The 22,578-nt window shown below is 34.6% G+C and overlaps 1 protein-coding gene across 1 annotated transcript in view; it reads left to right on the forward strand.

The window, feature by feature from the left end:
* The window catches only part of golga4 (golgin A4), a 117,818-nt gene that overhangs the window by 76,774 nt on the left and 18,466 nt on the right, over nucleotides 1–22,578 (forward strand). The window contains exons 10-19 of the mRNA XM_073834562.1: nucleotides 6,938–7,021; nucleotides 10,087–10,234; nucleotides 10,316–10,494; nucleotides 12,002–12,100; nucleotides 12,617–12,772; nucleotides 12,944–16,917; nucleotides 17,024–17,145; nucleotides 19,094–19,224; nucleotides 19,690–19,776; nucleotides 21,858–21,875. Of these exons, the coding sequence (XP_073690663.1) occupies nucleotides 6,938–7,021; nucleotides 10,087–10,234; nucleotides 10,316–10,494; nucleotides 12,002–12,100; nucleotides 12,617–12,772; nucleotides 12,944–16,917; nucleotides 17,024–17,145; nucleotides 19,094–19,224; nucleotides 19,690–19,776; nucleotides 21,858–21,875 (4,998 nt within the window). The remainder of the gene's footprint in view (nucleotides 1–6,937; nucleotides 7,022–10,086; nucleotides 10,235–10,315; nucleotides 10,495–12,001; nucleotides 12,101–12,616; nucleotides 12,773–12,943; nucleotides 16,918–17,023; nucleotides 17,146–19,093; nucleotides 19,225–19,689; nucleotides 19,777–21,857; nucleotides 21,876–22,578) is intronic.

The raw sequence follows: 22,578 nt of genomic DNA on the forward strand, positions 1-22,578 counted from the left end.
CGTAGACTCAAAAACTTTACATCGTTGCGTTCCTTGGGTCAGGCCGAAGAAAAGTGTATTACGAAATTTTTGAGCTGCGACGCACGCTTGACCCCGACAAATGGACGTATGTCCGAAACCTACTTTTGCGAACTAGTCCTAGGTTTTTCACCCGATCGGAACCAAACCAGTGCAGAAAAATTCTCTGGACACTGAATATCAATAATTATCAAAAAAAAGTTGAATTTTTCACTCACGGTCGTAAAGGACCACCAAAACGTTCGAAAGTGAGGGGTCAATTTTACTAAAATGGCTATAACTTTTGAACGGAATGAGATATCTTCACCAAACTCGGTACACATGTGTATACGCTCGATCCTTGGTCAAATAAAAAAAAATTGCGGAGCTTTTCCACTTGGTGGCGCTATAAAACGGAAAAAACATATTATTGACTATAAATACACAGCCGTTAGTCCGATCGACTTCAAAATTGGTATGCAGTCTCTTGGACCAAAGGGGCACAAGTGTCTATGAGGACATTGGCGTATCTCAAAAAACATGGCCGCCATTGGCCAATGAAGTTTGAGCACCTATTTGACAAGGTTAACGGAGGTCGATCGGAACCAAACTCGGTGGGCATGTTTGACTCATGGCCCTAAAGGTCTGTAAGAATTTTGAAAGAAATCGGCCACTAGTTGGCGCTAACGAATTTTTGGGCTCTGTAATCGCGCGGCGTTTCACTTATTCACACAAGATACATATCGTTTGATAGATCTCCTCATGCCGAGAAACTTTGCCTCAAGAACCATTGCTGTCAATCAAATCGTTCATTAATTATTCACAAATATGTTAAAAACCTACTTTTGCGAACTAGTCCTAGGTTTTTCGCCCGATCTCGATCAAACCACTGCAGTAATATTCTCTGGACTCTCTAGATCAATAATTATCAAAAAAATGTGGAATTTTGTCCTTTGGTGGGCTATAACAGGGTCATTTACAAAAGGGGCGTGGCCACACACACTCAAAAGGCTATAAAACCTAAACAAAAACTCAAAACTTTACAAAAATTGGTGACAACGTGTACCCCATGACTCTTAATAAGCATGCAAAGTTTCATGAAGATTAGACAATAGGTGGCGCTATAACAGTTAAAAAGGTGTCAAAAACATGATATTTCTATTGTATAAAGAACTAAAAACCCAATGAAACGTCCAAATATTCACATATACACTATATCTTCATATCACATGATACATCTCCTCATTCTGAACAACTTTGCCTCTAGGACCACTGTTGTCAATCAAACTGTTCTTTTAATACGTGAGATAATTTAAAAAACATACTTTGGTGAGCTCGTCCTGGGTTTTCAACCCATAGTCAATACAATCACTTCAGTACAATTATCCAGACTCTCTTGGTCAGTAATTATCAAAAAAAAAGTTGAACATTTGCATTTGGACAGCTATAACAGGGCATTTTCATAGTATGGTTTTCATCAAGTGTACCTAAAAGTCTACAAATACTAAAAGAAAAAAAAAAATTCACAAACTTAAGTAAAGTCATGCATCATATGATTCGAAACAAGCATATGTTTATGGACATTGGGCAAAAAAGGCAATGTAATTGTTATAAAGCTTAAAAACAATGCACCTCTCTTTCAATAAAATTACAACTATAGCCACTAGATGGCAGTAGAATACCACTAATGGGCTTACACATGTTAATACAACAGTGCTTTGTAGGGTTTAATGGCTTTATGTAGTTTTGAATTTATATGTTAGTGATACTAAATCACTGTTATAACTTTTCAAATCACATTTAGCCAAAGTTTAAAACTTAATTTATACAGATATACCATATTTGACAATTACACATGGTTATGATTACAGTGAAACATGACAATGATATATCAAATCTTAAAAACACAAGACTTAAGCATGTTGTCACTTATCATTTATTGTACAAATCTCTTATGTGCAACAAAATATGTGTGCATCTGTCTGTGTCTGTAATCATGCTTAATGAACACAATAGTTTAACCATTTCATTTCTGTGTATGTTTCTGTTTGTGAGTGTATTCTTCGTAATGGATATGTTCTGGTGTCAACCATATATTTTATGTTGGCCAACACCCTAATAGTATAGAAGCCATAAAGGCCTTAAATACTCGAACCCCGCTCAATGCTGCTTGCAGCTTTAATTTATTTTATAATTTTTTGATGTTGATTTCATATTTTATTCTTAAATTGTTTATTTTATTTATCTAGTTTTATTAACTAATTTAATTTTAATCATTTATGTTTTTTTTATTTATGTCATATTATATTTTATTCTATAAATTTTTTAGTCTGTTGCAGTTTATTTCATAATATTGCATGTTCATTTTTATTTTATTCATACATGATTTAATTAGTGTTTTATTTTATTTTTTCATACAAGGGTTATTTAATCTAGTTTTATTTAAATTTTAATGTAACTTATTTTATTCATTTATGGTTTGTTTATTTATTATTTATTTCAACTCTGTTTGTTGTAGTTGATTTTATAATATTGCATTTTCGTGTTTTAAATTGTATTTATACATGATTTAATTTGTTTCTATTTTTCGTTTAATTTTGTTCGTATTAATTTATGGTTTATTTATTATTTTTATTTTTGTCATGTTATATTTTATTATTTTATTATTAATCATTTTCGAGTTTGTTGTAGTATATTGCATTTTTTATTGTATTCATACAAGGTTTATTATTGATATTTTTTTCTTATTTTACTTTATTTCTTCATTTTGTTGTATTTGTAACTTTTTTATTTATTCATGGTTTATTTCTTTATTTTCTTTATTTTATTGTATTTTATTTTTTGAGTTTGTTGTAGTTGATTTCATAATATTGCATTTAAATTTTTTATTTTATTCATGCATGATTTAATAGTGTTTTTTATTTTATTCATACATGGTTTATTCATGTATCCATTTTATTTAATTGTTTTGTTTTTATTTATACATGGGTTATTTTGTAAATATTATGATTATTTTTTAATTATATTTATTTTTATATTTAAATATATTTTATTCATAATTGTATTTTCTTTTTCTTTTTTATTCATGCATAGTTTATCTTTTTTTGCCACATTTTATTCATACAGTTCCTACATAGTTTATTTTTTATGTATTATTTTATTTATGTAGAAATTTAGTGTTTTTTTACCACATTTATTTTGGTTTATTTTTTTGTATCATTTAAATTTATATTTTATTTATGCAGAATTGTATTTTATTTTATTATTTTCATTTTTTTGTTTTTTATTTAATTTATATTAGTCATACATTATTCATCTTCTTTTATTCTTGCATGGTTTATTTTAGTTTTATTTATTTCATAAATGCATGTTTTTTGTAAAATTGTATTCTTTATTTTATTCATGCATTCATGTATCATTGGTGTATTTAGGGTTGGATGTGTGGGTGTGTTTGTAGGTAGCAGCTGGAGCAATGTGAGTGTGTTTCCTGTGGATGTGATGTGTTTGTGCTGTGTGTGGGAACAACGCTCAGCAGGACAGAGAGAGCAGAGGTTAACATCAACCTCTCCCCGCCTCAAACAGCGAGAGGCACACATTACAGCCCCTCCGATCTCACCGTCACACTCGCTCGCACTAAAACACACCAGCTGAAGCTCAACTCTGTGATTTACTTTGCTTTTACTTTGCTTGACTACTAAATCATTCAGATTAATGTGAAACGATGAAGCACTCCATTAAATCAAACTAGAAGAATAAAACTAGATTTTACCATTTCTTAAGACAATGTACACTGGAAAGTGGCCTTTATGTCCGAAGCACACTGTCACGCACCAAAGTTTAATTTTAAGCTGTAGAATGTTTGCTAAGATTGAAACTAATGCTTTTTAAAAAAAGGATAGTTCACGCAAAAATAAAAATCCTGTCATTAAAGGAGTAGTTCACTTTCAGAACAAAAATGTACAGATAATGTACTCACTCCCTTGTTATCCAAGATTTTCATGTCTTTCTTTCTTCAGTCGTAAAGAAATTGTGTTTTTTTGAGGAAAACATGTTAGGATTTCTCTCCATATAATGGACTTCTACGGTGCCCCGAGTTTGAACTTCCAAAATGCAGCTTCAAAAGGCTCTAAATGATCCCAGCTGAGGAAGAAGGGTCTTCTCTAGTGAAACGATCAGTTATTTTCTAAAAACATTTACAATTTCTATACTTTTTAATCTCAAACGCTCGTCTTGCCAAGCAAGACAAGATGAGCATTTGAGGTTAAAAAGTATTTAAATTGCATTTATTTATTTTTTTAATAACCCATCGTTTCGCTAGATAAGACCCTTTTTTCCTCAGCTGTGATCGTTTAGAGCCCTTTGAAGCCGCATTTTGGAAGTTCAAACTCGGGGCACCGTAGAAGTCCATTATATGGAGAGAAATCCTGAAATGTTTTCCTCAAAAAACATAATTTCCTTACGACTGAAGAAAGAAAGACATGAACATCTTGGATGACAAGGGGGTGAGTACATTATCTGCAAATTTTTGTTTTGGTAAGACAATTGTTCATCATCTCAACACAAATTAAGATATTTCTGATAAAATCTGAGAACTTTCTAACCTTGCATAGACATCAACGCAACTCAAGTTCAAGACCCAGAAAGGTAGTAAGGATATTGTTAAAATAGTCCATGTGACATCAGTGGTTCAACCGTAATGTTATGAAGCTACTAGAATACATTTGTGCGCAAAGAAAACTAAAATAGCGACTTTATTCAACAATTCCTTCTTTTCCGTGTCAGTCCATCACTAGCTGTGTGTGTCAAACTCTTCAGTTCAGGGAAACCAGCAGGAAACAGGAAGTAACCGCCATTCCCTAACAGAGTGGCATTTTGCGCTAGAAGCGACGCTGCCACAACCGCTGGCTGCTGTCCTGGGTTGTAATTGAGGTTTGATTGTCGGTCGGGTGCGACGACTCCACGGGCTGCTGTGATGTGGATGTGGCCTGCTTAGTGTGCATGTGTGTTTATCTGTGGCGGGAAACATCGATAATTATTCACAGCTCCTTGGTTGCTTTAAATGCAATCTGGAAGATCAGTATGAAGGCATTTAACAGTTGCAAAGCCTTGCATTGCAGTGTTTTTTGCATGTTCTTTGGTGCATCGCAACATAAATATGATAAAAGACCCCGCTTAAAGGAGTTCACTTCAAGAACAAAAATTTACAAATAATGTACTCACCCCCTTTTCATCCAAGATGTTTGTTTTTCTTTCTTCAGTCATAAAGAAATAGTTTATTGTGGAAAACATTTCTTGAATTCTCTCCATATAATGGACTTCTATGGTGCCCCCGAGTTTGAACTTCCAAAATGCAGTTTAAATGCAGCTTCAGAGGGCTCTAAACAATCCCAGATGAAAATGATTGGTTATTTTCTAAAAAGAATTACAATTTATATACTTTTTAACCTCAAATGCTCGTCTAGCTCTGCGTAAACTGTGTGTATTCCATGACAGTTAGGGTATGTCAAAAAACTCCCATCTCATTTTGAAAATCATCCTACATCGCTGCAGAAGTACTGACCCAGTGTTTACAAAGTGAACGTGCAAAGAAGATCAAACGCCCTTTACAAAAAATGTTAAAACAGTGATATAGGGCGATTTTGAAGTTGGAAGAGAAATGAGAAGTTTTTCGACATACCCTAACTGTCTTGAACCGGAACACACAGAGTACATGCAGAGTTAGACAAAACGAGCATTTGAGGTTAAAAAGTATATAAATTGTAAAAAATATATATATTTTTTTTTTGTTGTTTTTTTAGAAAATAACCAATCGTTTCACTAGATAAGACCCTTCCTTCTCGGCTGGGATCGTTTAGAGCCCTTTAAACTGCATTTGGAAGTTCAAACTCACAGGCACCATAGAAGTCCATTATATGGAGAGAAATCCTGAAATGTTTTCCTCAAAAAACATAATTTCTTTCTGATTAAAGAAAGAAAGACAGTGAATAAATTATCTGTAAATTTTTGTTCTGGAAGTGACTTCTCCTTAGTTTACATGCTCCAAGGGTTCGTTCACCCAAAAATGAAAATTAGCCCATTATTTACTCACCCTCCAGGCATCCTAGATGTATATGAATTCCTTCTTTCAGACAAATCCAGTCAAGAGTTATATTAAAAATTGTTCTGGCTCTCACAAGCTTTATCATGGCAGTGTGTAAGTGTTTCTCTTTATCAGTCCAAAACAAGTCCAATAAAGTGCATCCATCCATAATAAAAAGTCTCACATAGCTCCAGAGGCCTGCTATAGTGAATTTTTGTAAGATATATATATATATATATATATATATATATATATATATATATATATATATATATAGTATTATCATAATATATTATTATTCTGTATATCTTTTTTTTTTTTTTTAGAAAATTTGCATGTTTGCAATGTCTTGATTAAAGTGATTCTTACATTTTAAATATGGATATTTTTCTTACAAAAACGCATCGATTCTCTACTGGAGGTCTTTATTCACCTCCTGGAGCTGTGTGAGGCACTTTTTATTATGGATAAATGCACTTTATTCGTCTGAAAGAAGGAAGTCATATACAACTAGGATACCTGGAGGGTGAGTAAATAATGGGCTAATTTTCATTTTTGGCTGAACTAACCCTTTAACTGTTACAGTTGTGTGTAGCCAGACTTACTGGATGGGCAAAGAGTTCTTGACATTCAACCAAACCTTTTTTTTCTCCACGTTTGTAAGTCAACGTTTCAGGTCAGTATATTTCCAGCTGGCTGCTACGTTTCCAAGCATCTCACTTTCCTAATCCAGGTTGTCTAGACCGGCTTGCTCTGGGGTGTTCATGATAGATGCTTAATAAGTGTTGATTATTATTCTGAGAGTAATGTCTTAAGATCCATCATCGCACACTCACCGTCTGTCATCCGTGTGTTTACCAGGAACTCCACACTACAGAGAAGACGAAGCTGATCACGCAGCTGGGAGACGCCAAGAACCTCATCGAGCAGCTGGAGCAGGACAAGGTGAGAAAGAAACAGGACACGCTTCGTTTTTACTTCTCAGAAGGGTTCAGCTATGTTGTGCGACTGCCACGGGACGGTTTATGAGCCAGCGTGAGTAGAAGTACAAATATAAATTCCACTGGCCTCTTTAAGCGAAAGACAAAGATGAATTATCCCGGAAAGGTTATTTAAAATGATCGGAAAACATATTTCCTGTGGGTCGCTCACTTTGACATGTTTGCATATAAAAGTAATACGGGAGATATGTCTTGCTTATTATTTTAGGAGAGTGGTCAAGCAGGGTCCAAATTTAACTTTTCTCTGCGAGTGGAGGCTGAAATGACCAGTTAAAATATTTTTATAGGCCATAAAATTGTATATTTTATTGTAGTATATTTTTATTTAATATATTATTTTGTGTTATTGTGTACACACACGTAACTTTATAATGAAATAATAATAATTAAATATTTAATGTTTGTTATTTCAGTAATAATAAATATTATAGTAATTTTATATATATATATTTTTTTTTTTTTTGATTATAACATACGATTATGTATAATTATGCATGCAAATTAAATTATATAATAACATATAATCCTATCATTTGAAATTTGTATATGTATATATACAGTTGCAATCAAAATTATTCAACCCCCCAGACATTATATGTTGACATTGTCACTTTTAATATGCCAGTGCACTGTTGTAATGTGTTTGAGTTCTAGGATTTTTTTTTAGTAACACAGCTGTCATAATTATTCAACCCCTATTCAACATTGCCGTTTTAAGTCATTTATTTTTGTGGTAGGGAACAAACTTGTCCTAAAACACAATTAAGCCTTTAGAAACTATTAAAAAACTGAATCAGCTTGAGATGTTACACATTTATACATTTATCCCATGCATGTGCTGAAGTTTAGTAGCAAATATGGTAAAGTCAACAGAGCTTTCACAAAAGCTATAGAGAAGAAATAGTTTTATTGTATTAGAACGTCTAAGGCTACGTGAAGATTTCTAAGACATTAAAAGCCTTATTCCTTAGTTTAATGTGTGTTGTACCAGAAAACCTTTGGGGGTGTTGAACCAAAAATGCACAATTTCATAAAATGTTTGATCAGAGCAACTGAGAAAAACCTGCAATGTACAGCCAAAGACTTGCGAGATGACCTGATGAAAGGAGGAAAAATATTTCATTCCAGAGTAGAAGATGAACATAAGACAAGCATGGCTTTCATGTTGGGGCACTTTGGCGAATACCATTCTTGATCAAGAAGAACAAAAAGGTCAGCTTGAATATGCTAAAATGTATTTGGATAGACCTGTGGAGTTCTGGAAGAATGTTTTATGGAGTGATGTGACCAAACTAGAACTTTCTGGACGTATAGATCAGCGGATTGTCTGGTGCAAAAAAGGGAAAACTAATGAGCAGAAGAACACTTCTCTATGGTCAAACATGGAGGTGAGCTGATCCAATTATTGGGTTGTTTTACTGTAGCATGAAGTGGAAAACATGACCGTATGAAGGAAACCATGGATTCTTTGAAGTATCAGACCATTTTTACAAGAATTGTGATGCCTTTGGTGCAAAGACCGAAGATGATGATCAATGGACTTTCCTGCAGGACAATCATCCCAAAGTAAACATCCAAATCTACTTATGCTTGGTTCAGGGATAAGTCACAGAATGTTCTTGAGTGGCCTGTTCAGTCTCCAGATTTAATTCTCATTGAAAATATTTGGTTGAATTTGAAGAAAGCAAAGCAAGCTTTTTCAGCCGAGGAATGGTCCAAGATTGCAGTAGAGAGGTGATCAGCGCTTCTAAACACTTTCAAACAGCGTTTATTGGTAGTTTTAAATAATAAAAGATTCTGCACCAAATTTTACTTTTGGGGGTTGAATAATTTTGAACATGAACGTTTAGAGCCAATTAGATTTTTTTCCATTATTTATCAATTTATGTTCTCAGAATTACTCAAATGTGTATTAAAATACTTTATCTAATAGTGTCCTAATGTCTTTGTAGATTTGTTTTTAGAAAAACAAATTATCTGGAACAAAATGTCTTGCATGTCCAGGGGGTTGAATAATTTCGATTGCAACTGTATATATGTGTTTTTGTAAATCTTTTTTTACATATTATTATTATTATTCTATATATATATATATATATATATATATTTTTTTTTTTTTTTTAATATGTGCATATATATATATATATATATATTTTTTTTTTTTTTTTTTTTAGTATATAACATACGATTATGTATATATGTATATGTGTATGTATATGTATGTATATATATATATATATATATATATATATATATATATATATATATGTATATGTGTATATATACATATATATATATATACACATATATATATATATATATATATATATATATATATATATACACACATATATATATGTATATGTGTGTATATATATATATATATATATATATATATATATATATATATATATATATATAAAAAAATTATATACAGCGTAATATATATATATATATATATATTACGCTGTATATTATTTTTTTATTATTTAAAAGCTTTTTACTTGTCGTGGTTTATTGTTGATTTTCCACCCTCAAGAAAAAGTCTTCTAGGTTGTATTTATGTGAAAAATGGAGAGCTGTCTGTCTGCTACTGAGTTCGGATCAAATCAGTCATGTTATGTTTAGCCTTTGACCTTCACCCTGCAGGATAGAGATCATTGCCACTTGGGTCATTGTATGGAATGTAAAAGAGCACAAACATACGTCAGAAACAATTACACGCATGTCCTCAAACTGAGCACAAAACCTGCTGTACAGGGGAAGGAACCTAGTTTGCAGGAATTTGTGGTAGACTATTTGGACAAAATCGGTAGTAGATTTCGGAAAATAAAAAAGTGACTGCAATACTGTGCATATGAGGTTTCGTTTGTCAAGGGAGTTTCAAAATACCATATGCACTGAAGTTATATGAGCTTTGCATGAGGATCAGACCAAAATATGATCATACTGACTGTAAATCTTGTTTGAACTCCCGCTTAAATACTCACCTATGGCGTAATTTTGAAGGGAATGGTCATCGCTGAAACCAAGCGTCAAATGCACGAGACTTTGGAGATGAAGGAAGAGGAGATTGCTCAGCTGCGCTCCAAACTTCAGCAGACCATCGTTCAGAAAGATGAGCTCCAGGAACAGAAAGAGAAGTCGGAGAAAGCAGGTAAGTGATAATGTCTCCTCTCTCTGTTTCCCGCTTTTGTGTCTGCTCATCCTAAAAGCACTTTATGTGACACTTTCCCAGCATTTGAAGAGCTGGAGCGAGCTCTAGGTGTGGCCCAGAGGGCGGAGGAGGCGCGCCGTCAACTACAGGTGAGCATGGAGGAACAGGTGAAACAGGTGGAGAAAGCCAGCGAGGAAGAGAGGAGAAGCTTGCAACAGGAGCTGACTAGGGTCAAACAAGAAGTGGTCACCATTATGAAGGTATGCATTAAAATATGGGGTCAGGGTGGAAAATGCGGACTGTTTGTTCTGCAAAAAACTATAAGAAGACCTTTTTTTTGTTAATAAGACATGCAATCTGTTTTTCACTTCTCTGCATCAGTATTGTTTGAGAGCTACATTTTGTTACACTGGAAAATCTTGAGGAGATGCATTACTTTAGACACTAGAATGAAGAATAATCAACCCATTTTGCATTTGAATATATTCCTTATGCCTTTTCTCTGTTCCCATTTGTACTCGACTTGTTTAAAGTTATTTTGCCTGGAAAAGCCATCAATCCGCTCACAGTGTCACATTCATCCTGAGATTTGTCTGGATGAGCGGTTAAACGTTCATGACTGCACAGTTCCCATGAAACCTGTGTGTTTTTATGGTTCTGCACACCTTTAGTCTCTTCCTTTGTGTATTGAAGTATGATTCATTAACTAAAGGGCAGTTGTAAATCAAAATTGACCAAATTGATGCCACATTTACAGCCTGCCATTCTGCCTGCATGTATGCTTCATTTTTGACAAAGAAATTCAGTTCTGTTTCATTCATCAGGTCTCATAAGCCTTGCCATAACAGAGACTCTGTTTCCCTTGCCAGTAATTCATAGAAGAGTGGCATATTTTAAATCAGTTGATTATTTCACCAAAGCATTGAGGTTGTCCATAAGAAAAAAATAAAATATACTTCGGATGTAAATGCGATGTGGCATTTTATTTTTTTTATTTTTTTATTTTTGGTTAAATGTTAAATTCTGTGGTCATTTATCTTTTTTTTTTTTTTTCATAAATTGTATTAATAGACTTTTTTTTTAAAAAGGTCTCATATGAGTATTTGTTTTATTTCTATCAAATATGAAATTAATTAAATATTGAGAGTATATTATTAATAATAATGATTATATCATATTTAAATATTAGTTAATATTTAAATATTAATGGAATATTAAATATTAATTAAACATTGAGAGATTTTATATTGTTGTTGTTTCATTATAAATGTCTTTTGTGTTGTTAATATGAGATAACACTATGAATATAACCTTAAATGCTGGTATGGCAGTAAAAAAACACTAAATAACCTAGTGATAATTTCCCATCCTCTCTGACCTTATGAATTAAGCAGGCTGTTTATGCTACTATACCCACTGTACCAAACTTTTAATGCATAGTCTAGATCAGTGGTTCTCAAACTTTTTATACCAAGTACCACCAAAATATTTGGCTGTCCAAGTACCACCATAATGACCAACATTAAAATACAGTAGTGTAGTAGGCCTAACTATTCAGTTACAGCTCTGCACAGTTCAGAAACAAGTATGAGTAAAAAATGTATTGTTTTAACATTAATTTACATTTAATTTAGTCATTCCTCTGCGTACCACTATAGGGAGCCTGAGTACTCGTACCACACTTTGACAACCACTGGACTAGATGGACTCGAAAGAGTTTTGCTTGTGGCGAATGTTAATATTTTGCCGTAATTTCTTTCTTTTCAGAAATCCTCAGAGGACAGGATAGCAGAAATAGAGCGGTTACATTCAGAGGCGATGGCTAGCAAAGAGCAGGAACTAAATGCCCAGATCAAACAAGCGGTGGTATGCCCCAATTTTCATTTATATGGTCACCTGTGATTAGTTCATGCAAATGTGTGACCTTGGATTACAAAACCACTTATAATGGTACATTGTGAATAAATATGCTTTCCATTGATATATGGTTTGTTAGGATAGGACAATATTTGGCCGAGACACAACTATTTGAAAATGTAGAATCTGAGGGTGCAAAAAAATCTAAATATTGAGAAAATCTCCTTTAAAGTTGTCCAAATTAAATTCTTAGCAATGCATATTATTAATCAAAAATAAAGTTTAGATATATTAACGCTGGAACATTTACAAAATGTCTTCATGGATCATGATCTTTACTTCATATCCTAATGATTTTTGGCATAAAAGAAAAATCAATCATTTTGACCCATACTATTTATTTTTGGCTATTGCTACGATACCTGTTCTATTTAAGAGTGGTTTTGTTGTCCAGAATCACATATTAGCTATTTGGATGTAGGTGTTTCCTAAGCTTTTTGCACTAATGCGCTTCATTTACCTCAGGAGCAGTGTCGTGAGGAATTGTTGCGGTCAGCACAGGAAAGAGAACAGCAGGCATCTCTCGCAATGGAGGAGGTCGAGCTGCAGAAAGGGGCGATTCAGTCAGAGGGAGAGAACAAAGCCAAGGAACTACAGCTGGAGTTGGAGTCGGCCAGAACGGTGAGTTTATCAGCCGCCTTATCTGAGGAACGATCAGCAGGATATCCTTATTGTAGTTGAATAGCTAAATTAACCCATAGATTTGAAGCCAGCATCAATGAGAATGAAAGCAATGGCATATCTTAGCATTGTACGTATCTTAACATAGTCTTTTTGTTTTCTTTTTTACAGAGAATTCAAGAACTTGAGAGTTGTCTGGGTAGCTCCGAGAATTCGGATGAACTCTCTGCACAACTGGAAGAGCAGAGAAAGAAACATAAGGCTGAAATAGCTGCTTTAGAAGAAGCACATAAGCAAGAGCTAGAAAAGATAAAGACAGAGGAGATAACAGCCTTTAACCAGCAGCATGATGCTGCTGTGGAGGAGCTCGTTCAGAAACATAAAGCAGAGATTGAATCAATTCTGAAAGACAAGGAGGAACAGTTCCATTCTCATGTGGAAGACATGAACAAAAAGATGCTTGATAAACTGAGTGACAAACAAACTGAGATTGAGACCCTGTCTTCTGAGCTTAGTGAGGTACTGAATAGTAAACAACAGTTAGAAGAGAGACTGTCTGCTGTAGAGACCACCAGTAAAACCACAAGACAAGAGTTTGAGGAAAGACTCAAGGAAGAAAAAGCTAAATGTCAGGCTGAGATTGAAGCTGCGAAACAGAATGAACAGTCAGTTGCAGGGTCAGAGAAAATGCTGAAAGAAGAGAGAAATCAGCTGAAGGTTATTTTGGAGGAGAAGGAAAAAGCACTTGAGGAACATGTGCTCAGGGAAAAGACTTTGCAAGAAGATGGAAATGCTCAGTTGGAGGAGCTTCGACTCAGGGCACAGACAAATAATGAGGCCCTTGAGGAATCGAGATCTCAGATTAGCACACTTACAGAAGAACTCCAGCAAACCAGGAATCAAGTGAATGAACTTGAGCAAACCCTTGAGGCCGTGCGTAATGATAGTCGAGAGAAAGAAGTGTGTCTTGAACAAAAGACAAATGAACTTCAGGATCTGGTGCAGAAGATGGAGCAAGTCAAGAAGGAACTGTCTGAAAAAGACAATTTGCATGCAGCTACCTGCAAAACAATGCAAGATGAGCAAAACCGGTTGAGGAAGCAGCTGGAAGACCAGAAGAGTTCTCATGAGAAGAAACTTGAGAACATTAGGAAAGACTTGGATTGCAAGATGAAATCCCAGGAAAACAAGATGGAGAAATTCAAGCAGAAAGCCAAAGAAGCACATGACAAGTTGAAGAAGCAGCTTCAGGATCAAGAGGAGAATTCCAAAGCGGAGTTATCCAAGAAATCTCAAGAGTTAGAACTGAAAGAACAGCAACTGAAAGGGAAGATCCTTGAGATGGCTCAAGCAAGCTCCGAGGGACTCAGCACGACCATGTCTGATTTGGAGGCCAATCACAAGGAGCACTTAGAGAAGCTTCAGGTGACGCATAAACAGGAGAAGGAAGATCTTATTCGTCGCTGGCAGGAGAAGCTCAACCAACATGAGGAGGAACATGCCCAGTCTTTGCAAGAAAAAGCCCAGGAGTTGGAGGAGATCTCCCAGCTGCTTTCGGCCAACAGGGAAGAAAAGGAACAGGTAATGAAGGACATTGAGAACCTCAGGGAGGAGCTTGCCATGAGGGAAACCACTGTGCAGAAACTACAAACAGAGCTCAGGGAGGCAGCAAGCAAGCTGGAAAGTTTATCTGAAGGGGAGGGATTGTTTAAAAGACAAGTCGAAACCATGGAGAAGAATCTGAAACAGGCATTGAATGAAAGAAACCTTTTGCAGGACGAACTGAAGAAGGCTGAGGAAACTAGTACGGAAAAATTGCAGAGCATATCTGAAGAGTTGGTGAACACCCAGCAAAAGTTGAACTTGCTTGAAACGTCCAAGTGTAAAGAGGGCGAAGATCTCCAGAGGACACTTGAAGAAAGAACTGCTCAATTCCAAAATAAAGAAAAAGAGTTCCAGGCACAATTGTGTGCCATCACAAAGGAATTCAAGCAGTGTTTTCAGGAAGCCCAGACTAAGTTAGATGGCTTCTCTGTTGAGCTGTGTAAGAAAGTTGAAGGACGAGTTGGGGAGTTGCAACGCCGGGTGATAGATCATCAGAATAAAGTCACATATCTAAGAAATATCATCACGACGAAGGACAACAGAATTAGCACTTTAGAGAAAGAACTTCAGCAGACTTTGGATGAGAACCGTAATCTAAAGAGCTCTCTTGAAGAGGTGACTCTTCAGTTTACTGCAGGTTCAGAAACTCTTAAAGCCTTACAAACCGAAAGGGAGTCTCTCCAAACCAATGCAGAGATTCGCTCCCAGGTACTTTCTGAGAAAGACCTTCAAATTGAGCAACTCCGTGAGGAAAAACAAGACATATCAGAAAATCTCAAAGCAAATGTTTTGCAACTCAGCAATCTAGAATCTGTCATAAATGACTTGAAGACCCAGTTAGCAAGTAGCATAACTGAGAAAGAACAAGCCATATCTCTGCTGAATCAGCAGCACAGTGAGGACAAGGACAAGGTGACAACCCAAATGGGGGAGACAGTGGAAAAGCTAGAAAAAGAGAAGACCTCGCTTCAAGAGCAGGTAGACTCACTCAGGAATAAGTTCTCTGAGCTGAAAAAGAAGTTCAGCCAGAGTCACAGCACTGTTAAGTCTCTTCAAGAGAAAGTTGCAGACATGGAGAGGCAGATTGCGGAGAAGGACGAACAACTCAAGACGCTCACTGCCAGCATTGACAATCACTCCCTTACAAAGTCAGAGATGGACCAGGCTCTTAGTGAGAAGGAACAGCGGGTTCATGCTTTGACCTCAGAGCTGGAAAGCTGCTCTAAGAAAGTTTGTGATCTGGAGGAGCAGCTAGAATTGCGGACAAAAGAGCGGGAGCAACTCACAGCCGATTTGCAGCAGCACCTTACCATTAGGGAGAATGAAAAGATTGAGTTGATGAAGCAGGTGCAGGAAGCTCAGGACCAAAGCTCTCAAAACGGTGCCCTAATCCAGAAAACTGAGGAAAGTCTTCAGTCTTTGAGGAAAGATGTTGAAACTGCCAGGCAGGAACTTGAATCCCAGCGGAATGACTTTGAGAGGGAGAAGGCTGAGATCCAGAGTGCGAATGAAGAAGCCGTGAAGGAAGCCCAAGAAAAGGCGTCAGCTGAAACGGCTGGTAAAGTAGCTGAGCTGAAGAAGAAAGCAGAGCAAAAGATTGGCTTGATTCGTAAACAGCTGACTTCACAAATTGAAGAAAAGGATCAAGCTGTTAAAGACTTGCAGGTGCAGTTGGAAGGCATCAAGCAAACCCAGAGTGAAAAAGAAGAGCGTATAAAGTCTCTAGAGGAGATTGAGAAGACAATGGAGGAGGCCAATGCAAAACTAAAGGAAGAACATGCAAAACATGTACAAGAATTGCAGCAGAAAGAAAACGAGGAAAGACAGGCCTCTCTGCAAAGCTTAAAAGACATGTATGAAGAGAAGCTTGCTGTCATGTCTGCAAAAGAGGAGCAATCGGCTACAGCTGCTAGAGAATCTTCTTCAAGACTTGGAGAGTTTGAAACCAAACTCTCAGAATCTAATGAGCAGATTGCAAATTACCAAACCGAGGTAAATCGCCTTAAAGCAGACCTGCTTGAACAGACAACTCGAGTGCAGGAGCTTCAACAGAAATGCTTGGAGCTTCAAGAACAGATTAAGGAGAAACAGATTGATCAAGTTGAGATGGAACATGTTGAAGTACAAATGTCCAGCAATAAATTAGGAATGGAGCCTGCAATGTTAGTAGCCAATGAAAACATGGACACTGTCAGGAATCAAGATGATTGGACAAGTCAAAAAGACTTGTTGGTGAAGGAATATGAGGAGAAGCTCCAAGATTTACAGCAGAGGTTGGAAGAGAAAGAAAATGAGCTAAAAGCACAACAGAGTTCACCTCAAGGAAATGGGGAGACTGTTAATGAGTGCCTAATCAACAATACAAACACCTCAGAGAATGATCTTCAGAGAAAGTTGGTGGAGGCTGAAAATGAGAAGCAGAAGCTCCACAAAGATTACACAAGACTACAGAAAGACCTTCGGTCTCTAAGGAAAGAACATGAGAAGGAGCTGGAATTCCTGAAAAAGGAAATGGCAGAGGAAAATGAGAAGAAGCTCAAGTAAGATTTATAAAACACTTCAGGAGTCTTTATGTTTCTTCTTGATAAGGATGCATATGTTCTGCTACAGCATTGTTCCCAGAGTTCATATGTTTTTTTTTTCCAGGCTTGAAATGGAAGATATGGAAATGAAACAGAATTCTGCTCTTAAGCAGTTAATGAGGGAGTTCAACACTCAGATGGCCCTGAAGGAAAAGGAACTGGAAGGTTCAGTAAAGGAAACAATTGGTAAGAAGGGCATGTAACCTGTTTCTAGGAATCTCTGCAGTACGAATGTACAGTTTTTTGCTCATGCTACCATGGTAGTACTGTTTAATGGACACTACTATGATGGGTATAATCAGGGTGCGATTTGTGAAAAAAACAGAGGGGGGGATGGTTTTGATAGGCAGAGGTTGACCAAACTGTTAGTGTAATCTGTTAACAACGCGCATTATATACCCGTCTTTTTAGGCAAGAAGCAGATAACGAGTGTCAGGTCATGAAACGACGGAAGCTGTATTATGTGATCACAATTTAATAAAAACATCGTAAGTTAGGTCTATTAGTAATGATTTATTTTCAAACAACGAATAAATTTTATAGGGAAGGTAAGCAAAGTATCAACTGAGCTTTTTTGGAAACTCCGAGTCAGTAAACAACTGCGTAGCAAAAAGATTCACTGTTTCGAGGCACTCCAATCGGATTGCGAATCATTTGATTTAGATCGTAGAAGCGGCTTCGCGGGACGTTTCATCCCTGCCGTGGATAAAAATAATTCAGCAGAGGTAGGGATGCATAGACCAGAGGGGGGGAAATCCCCCCCATCCCCCCCGGCAAATCGCACCCTGGGTATAATATGGGAGCCTGTTTCCCCCATTTAATAACAAAATATAAAAGGAAATTGCAACTTTTTATCTCACAATTCTGACTTCTTTTTCTCACAATTGCATTGTGCAATTCTTCTTATAATTCGCAATACATGTTATCTTAGAATATGTCAAACTCGCAATTCAGATTTTTTTTCTCAGAATTGTGAAATATAAACTTAGATTTGCGAGAAAATTAGTGACAATTAATATAAAGTCAATTGCGTGTTATAAAGTCAAAATTGCGAGATATAAACTTGCAATTTTGAGAAATAAAGTCAGATTTGTGAAATATAAACTCAAATTTGTGAGAAAAGTATTTACAATTGTGGGATGTAAAGTTACAGTTATAGTCAGAATTGAGAGATATAAACTCAAGTTTGTGAGAACAGTCATGAGACCTTTGGGATATAAAGTCGCAATTGCGTATTACACAGTCAGAATTGCAAGATATAAACTCAAATTGTGAGATATGAGAAGTTTTTTTCTCACAATTCCGAGTTTATATCTTGCAATTCTGTCTTCTTTTCTCAGAACTATGAGATGTGAACTCACAATTGCGTTATAAAGTCCAATTCTGAGGAAAAAAAAAGAATATTTAAATTTCACAATTCTGACTTTTTCTCACAATTGCGACTTTATGTCTCAGAATTTTGAGAATTGCTCACCAAAAAGTGAACTTTTGGCAGAATTGTGTAATAGATTCAATTCAGACTTTTTTTCTCAGAATTGTGAAATATAAACTCAGATTTTCGAGAAAAGTAGTGAGATTTGTGGGATATAAAGTCGCAGTTGCATGTTATAGTCAGAATTGACTTTATTTCTCAGAATTATGACTTTATTTCTCATAATTTTGAGAATTGCTCGCAAAAAAAGTGAAAATTTGGCAGCGTTGGTCAAATTTTTTTGTATAAAGGAGCGTTGTGAACATTCTGCCTGACATCCTTTGTGTTCCATGGAAGAAAGAAATTCATATTGCTTTTGGAACAACGTGAGAATGTAAAAGACGACATAATTTTCATTTTGGAGTGAAGTACTCCCTCCTTTGAGTATAAATTTTTTTTTTTTTAAATACTGAATAAAACCAGGTACAGATAGTCTTGGAAAGCACTGGACAAACTGTGTTTTCATATAGTTATACACATTTGCTGATTTACTGGACTCAGGAAATATGACATATGAAACTTGTGATTGGTTTGCCATGTGTTTTCAATCCTGCCATGTAATGCATCCAGTCTGGAAATGAGTGTTTTATACTCAGTGATGGTAACTTTATGGTGACCTTCATGTCTCCTTACTGTACTTTCCTGTTTATTATTTCCACGCAGAGAAAGCTCAGGGTGTTGAATCCGAGCTTATAAACAGCCATCGGGAAGAAGTCAGTGAACTTCAGAAAATAATCGCTCAGAAGGAAGAAGACCTAAACAGAACGGTTCAGCGTTACGAACAGGTCCTTCAGGTACAGCCAAACAAACTGAAACTGTAGCTTTTGTATATAATTGTTTGTTAATGACCAGCAGATGCATTATTCGTTCAACTTTATAGAAGGACACAGGAAGAATTTTGTGAGGAGTTTATTGCTTTTGCTAAATTCCCCCACATAAGGCCAGTAAGTTCAGGTTTCAGCGAATAGTTTGTGTATCATCAGGAAACACTTACCTCAGTCAACTAGCACCTCCAACTCCCCCTAGAGCTGTAAGGAACTGTAGGAAATGATGCAGACCTTATGCTGCTTACGTCCATCCTGACAGAGAAGTATGCTAACTATTTGCGATAGGATTATTTTCGTATCTTATAGATCTTATTGTTTACTTGTGCCTTTTAAGACCCAAGTTTATGACCTGAAAATGAATACAGTATGGCAGCACTGTAAAATGATTCGGACAGAAATGGCGCATTTGCTCAGAGTTTGGTCTTCCTGTAGAATCGCGAAGTGGAGATGGGCGACCGCGTGTGGGAGGTGCAGAAGGAGTTAGAGGAGCTACAGCAGAGGAGTCTCAGCGGCCCTCAGGTACAGCCACAGTTAACATACCGTCTTCATCTGGGAGCTATTTATTTTCTGTGTTTTGTATGGATATGCATTAAGATTAGAGCTGCCGTGTTTAATTAAATGATGATTTTATGCGTATTTAAGTCTTAAAAAATAATGCATTTAAACATGCAACTCAAAAATATTTTGGCTTTAAATTTAAATAATTAGCCATAATTAAAATGAATAAATCCTAAAAAATGCATATTAATTAATTAAATTATTTATTTATTCATTTTATGCAAATGTAATAAAAAAAAAAGCAATTAAATATGCAACCCAAAATATATTGGCTTGCCATAATTAAAATAATGAATCTTAATAAAAAAAAAAATGCAATTAAACATGTCCGCAGAATATTTGGGCTTTGAATTTATATTTATTTATTTTTAAATTATTTTATATTTAGTAATAAATAATATACATCTTAATCTTAACCTACATAAATCTGAATTATTAAAAAATAATGCTATTAAACATGAGTGTACTGTATGGGCTTTAAATTTATATGTATTTATTTATATGTAAATTATTTAAAAATAAATTACTTTATAAATAGTAATAATATAATAAATTGTACATATAAATTTGATTAAAACTAAAGGATATAATTTCAATAATGAATCTTACTTACTTAAAAATAATGCAATTAAACATGCTCACAGAATATATGGCCTTTAAATTTATATTTATTTATATGTAAATTACTTTATATAATAATAATAATAATAATAATAATATATAGCCTTTAGAGATATATATATATATATATATATATATATATATATATATATATATATATATATATATATATATATATATATATGTGTGTATGTATACGTAAATTACTTTATATATAATAATAAATAATAATATAATAAATTATAAATAATATAAATTTGATTAAAACTAAAAGCCATATTTAAAATAATGAATCTTAATTATAAAAAAATAATGCGACTAAGCATGTCCGCGGAATATATGGGCTTTCAATTTATTTTATATTTATTTTTTTTATTTATATATAAATTACTTTATATATAGTAATAAATAATAATATAATAAATTATAAATAATATAAATTTAATAAAAACTAAAAGCTATAATTAAAATAATGAATCTTAATTATTAAAAAATAATGCAATTAAACATGCTCACAGAATATATAGGCTTTATATTTATTATATTTGATATATTTAAATGACTTATTATAATAAATAATAATATAATAAATTATAAATTATATAAATTTGATTTAAAACTAAATGTTATAATAAAATGAAATTTCCTATCTAAATAAACCATTAACCATTAAAGGCAGTTTTCCAAAAAAAGGGGAGTAAATAATGGCAATGGCAAAATCTTCATTTCTGGGCAAACTGTTTCTTTAAAAGAAGATCTTTCTTTATATTATATATTTCTTTCTGTGCATATATGCATGTCTATTGATGTCAGACACCTGTGCAGCTGCTCTTACTCTGCTAATTGAATGAATGTAAATCACAGAATCATAAAGAATCAGCTGGATGTGTTATTATTGTTACATTAAATGGCATTAAATATATAGTAACCTGAAATTTAACCTTGATAGTCGAGTCTTACAAGTCTCTACTGACTTAATAGACCTAATTTGCAGACTCTAAATTGCAGCGTAATAGTCTCAATCCAGAATAGGCCATTGGAATGAATTTCCTGAAAAGGTTTGGAATGCATCCCTGAGAAAGAGGCCTTAAACAGACAGTCTCTGTTCTCAATTAACCCCTCAGAGAGCATCCCGAGCTGTTAGATTTATGCCGTAGTGCCGCTCTCAGGCGAGCAATGCACGCTTGGAAAGAGGCAAAAAGTTGAGCCTTGTTCAGGATAAAGCGGTCCTCATGTGTGTTCAGTGCGGTTACAAAGAGCTTTCTCACACAGACGTGAAACACACAGTGCAACTTTGGAGCCCATGCTGCATTTTTGCAGTCTGATGTCACAAGTCTTCTATGTGCAAACACAACTAAAAAATATATATATATATGTGTTAATGCAGTTGTTTGACCTGCTGATTCTGTTTTGTGTTTCAGGGTCTTGAAGAGTTAAGGGTAGGTTTAATTTTCATCTGTTTTACCGACTAACTCCCATGGCTAGCTGACTGCTCAGAAATGATTGTTTTTAGTAAGAAATGAATACTTTTATTCAGCAGTGATGCTTTGAATTAATCAAAAGTGACAGTAAAGACATTACTAAAGATTTCAAATAAATGCTGTTCTTATAGTCTCTCTATTCATCAAAGAATCCTGAAGAAATCATGTTTTCCATAAAATTATGAAGCAGCACAACTGTTTTCAACATTAATAATAATCAGAAATGTTTCTTGAGTGTCAAATTAGACTATTAGAATGATTTCTGAATGGTCATGTGACACTGAAGACTGAAGTAATGATGCTGAAAATTCAGCTTTGCATCACAGGAATAAATTGCATTTTAAAATATGTTCAAATAGAAAACCATTATTTTACATTGTAAAAAATAATAAGAATTTGAATGTGTTTAGTGTATTTTTGATCAAAGAAATGCAGCTCTAATGAGCATAACATAAGAATTGCATGACATAAACTCGCAATTCTTAGAAGATATCAATTTTTATCTCACAATTCTGATATTTTTTCTTGCAATTGCGAGTTTACATCTTGCAGTTGTGACTTTTTTCTCAGAATTTTGATGATAACTTGCAATTCTGAGAAATCAAGTCAGAATTGCATGATATAAACTCGCAATTGTAAGTTATAATATCAGAATTGCAAG

The sequence above is a fragment of the Garra rufa genome, chromosome 2 (genome assembly GCF_049309525.1).
Source record: "Garra rufa chromosome 2, GarRuf1.0, whole genome shotgun sequence".
In the NCBI taxonomy this organism is placed as follows: Eukaryota; Metazoa; Chordata; class Actinopteri; order Cypriniformes; family Cyprinidae; genus Garra; species Garra rufa.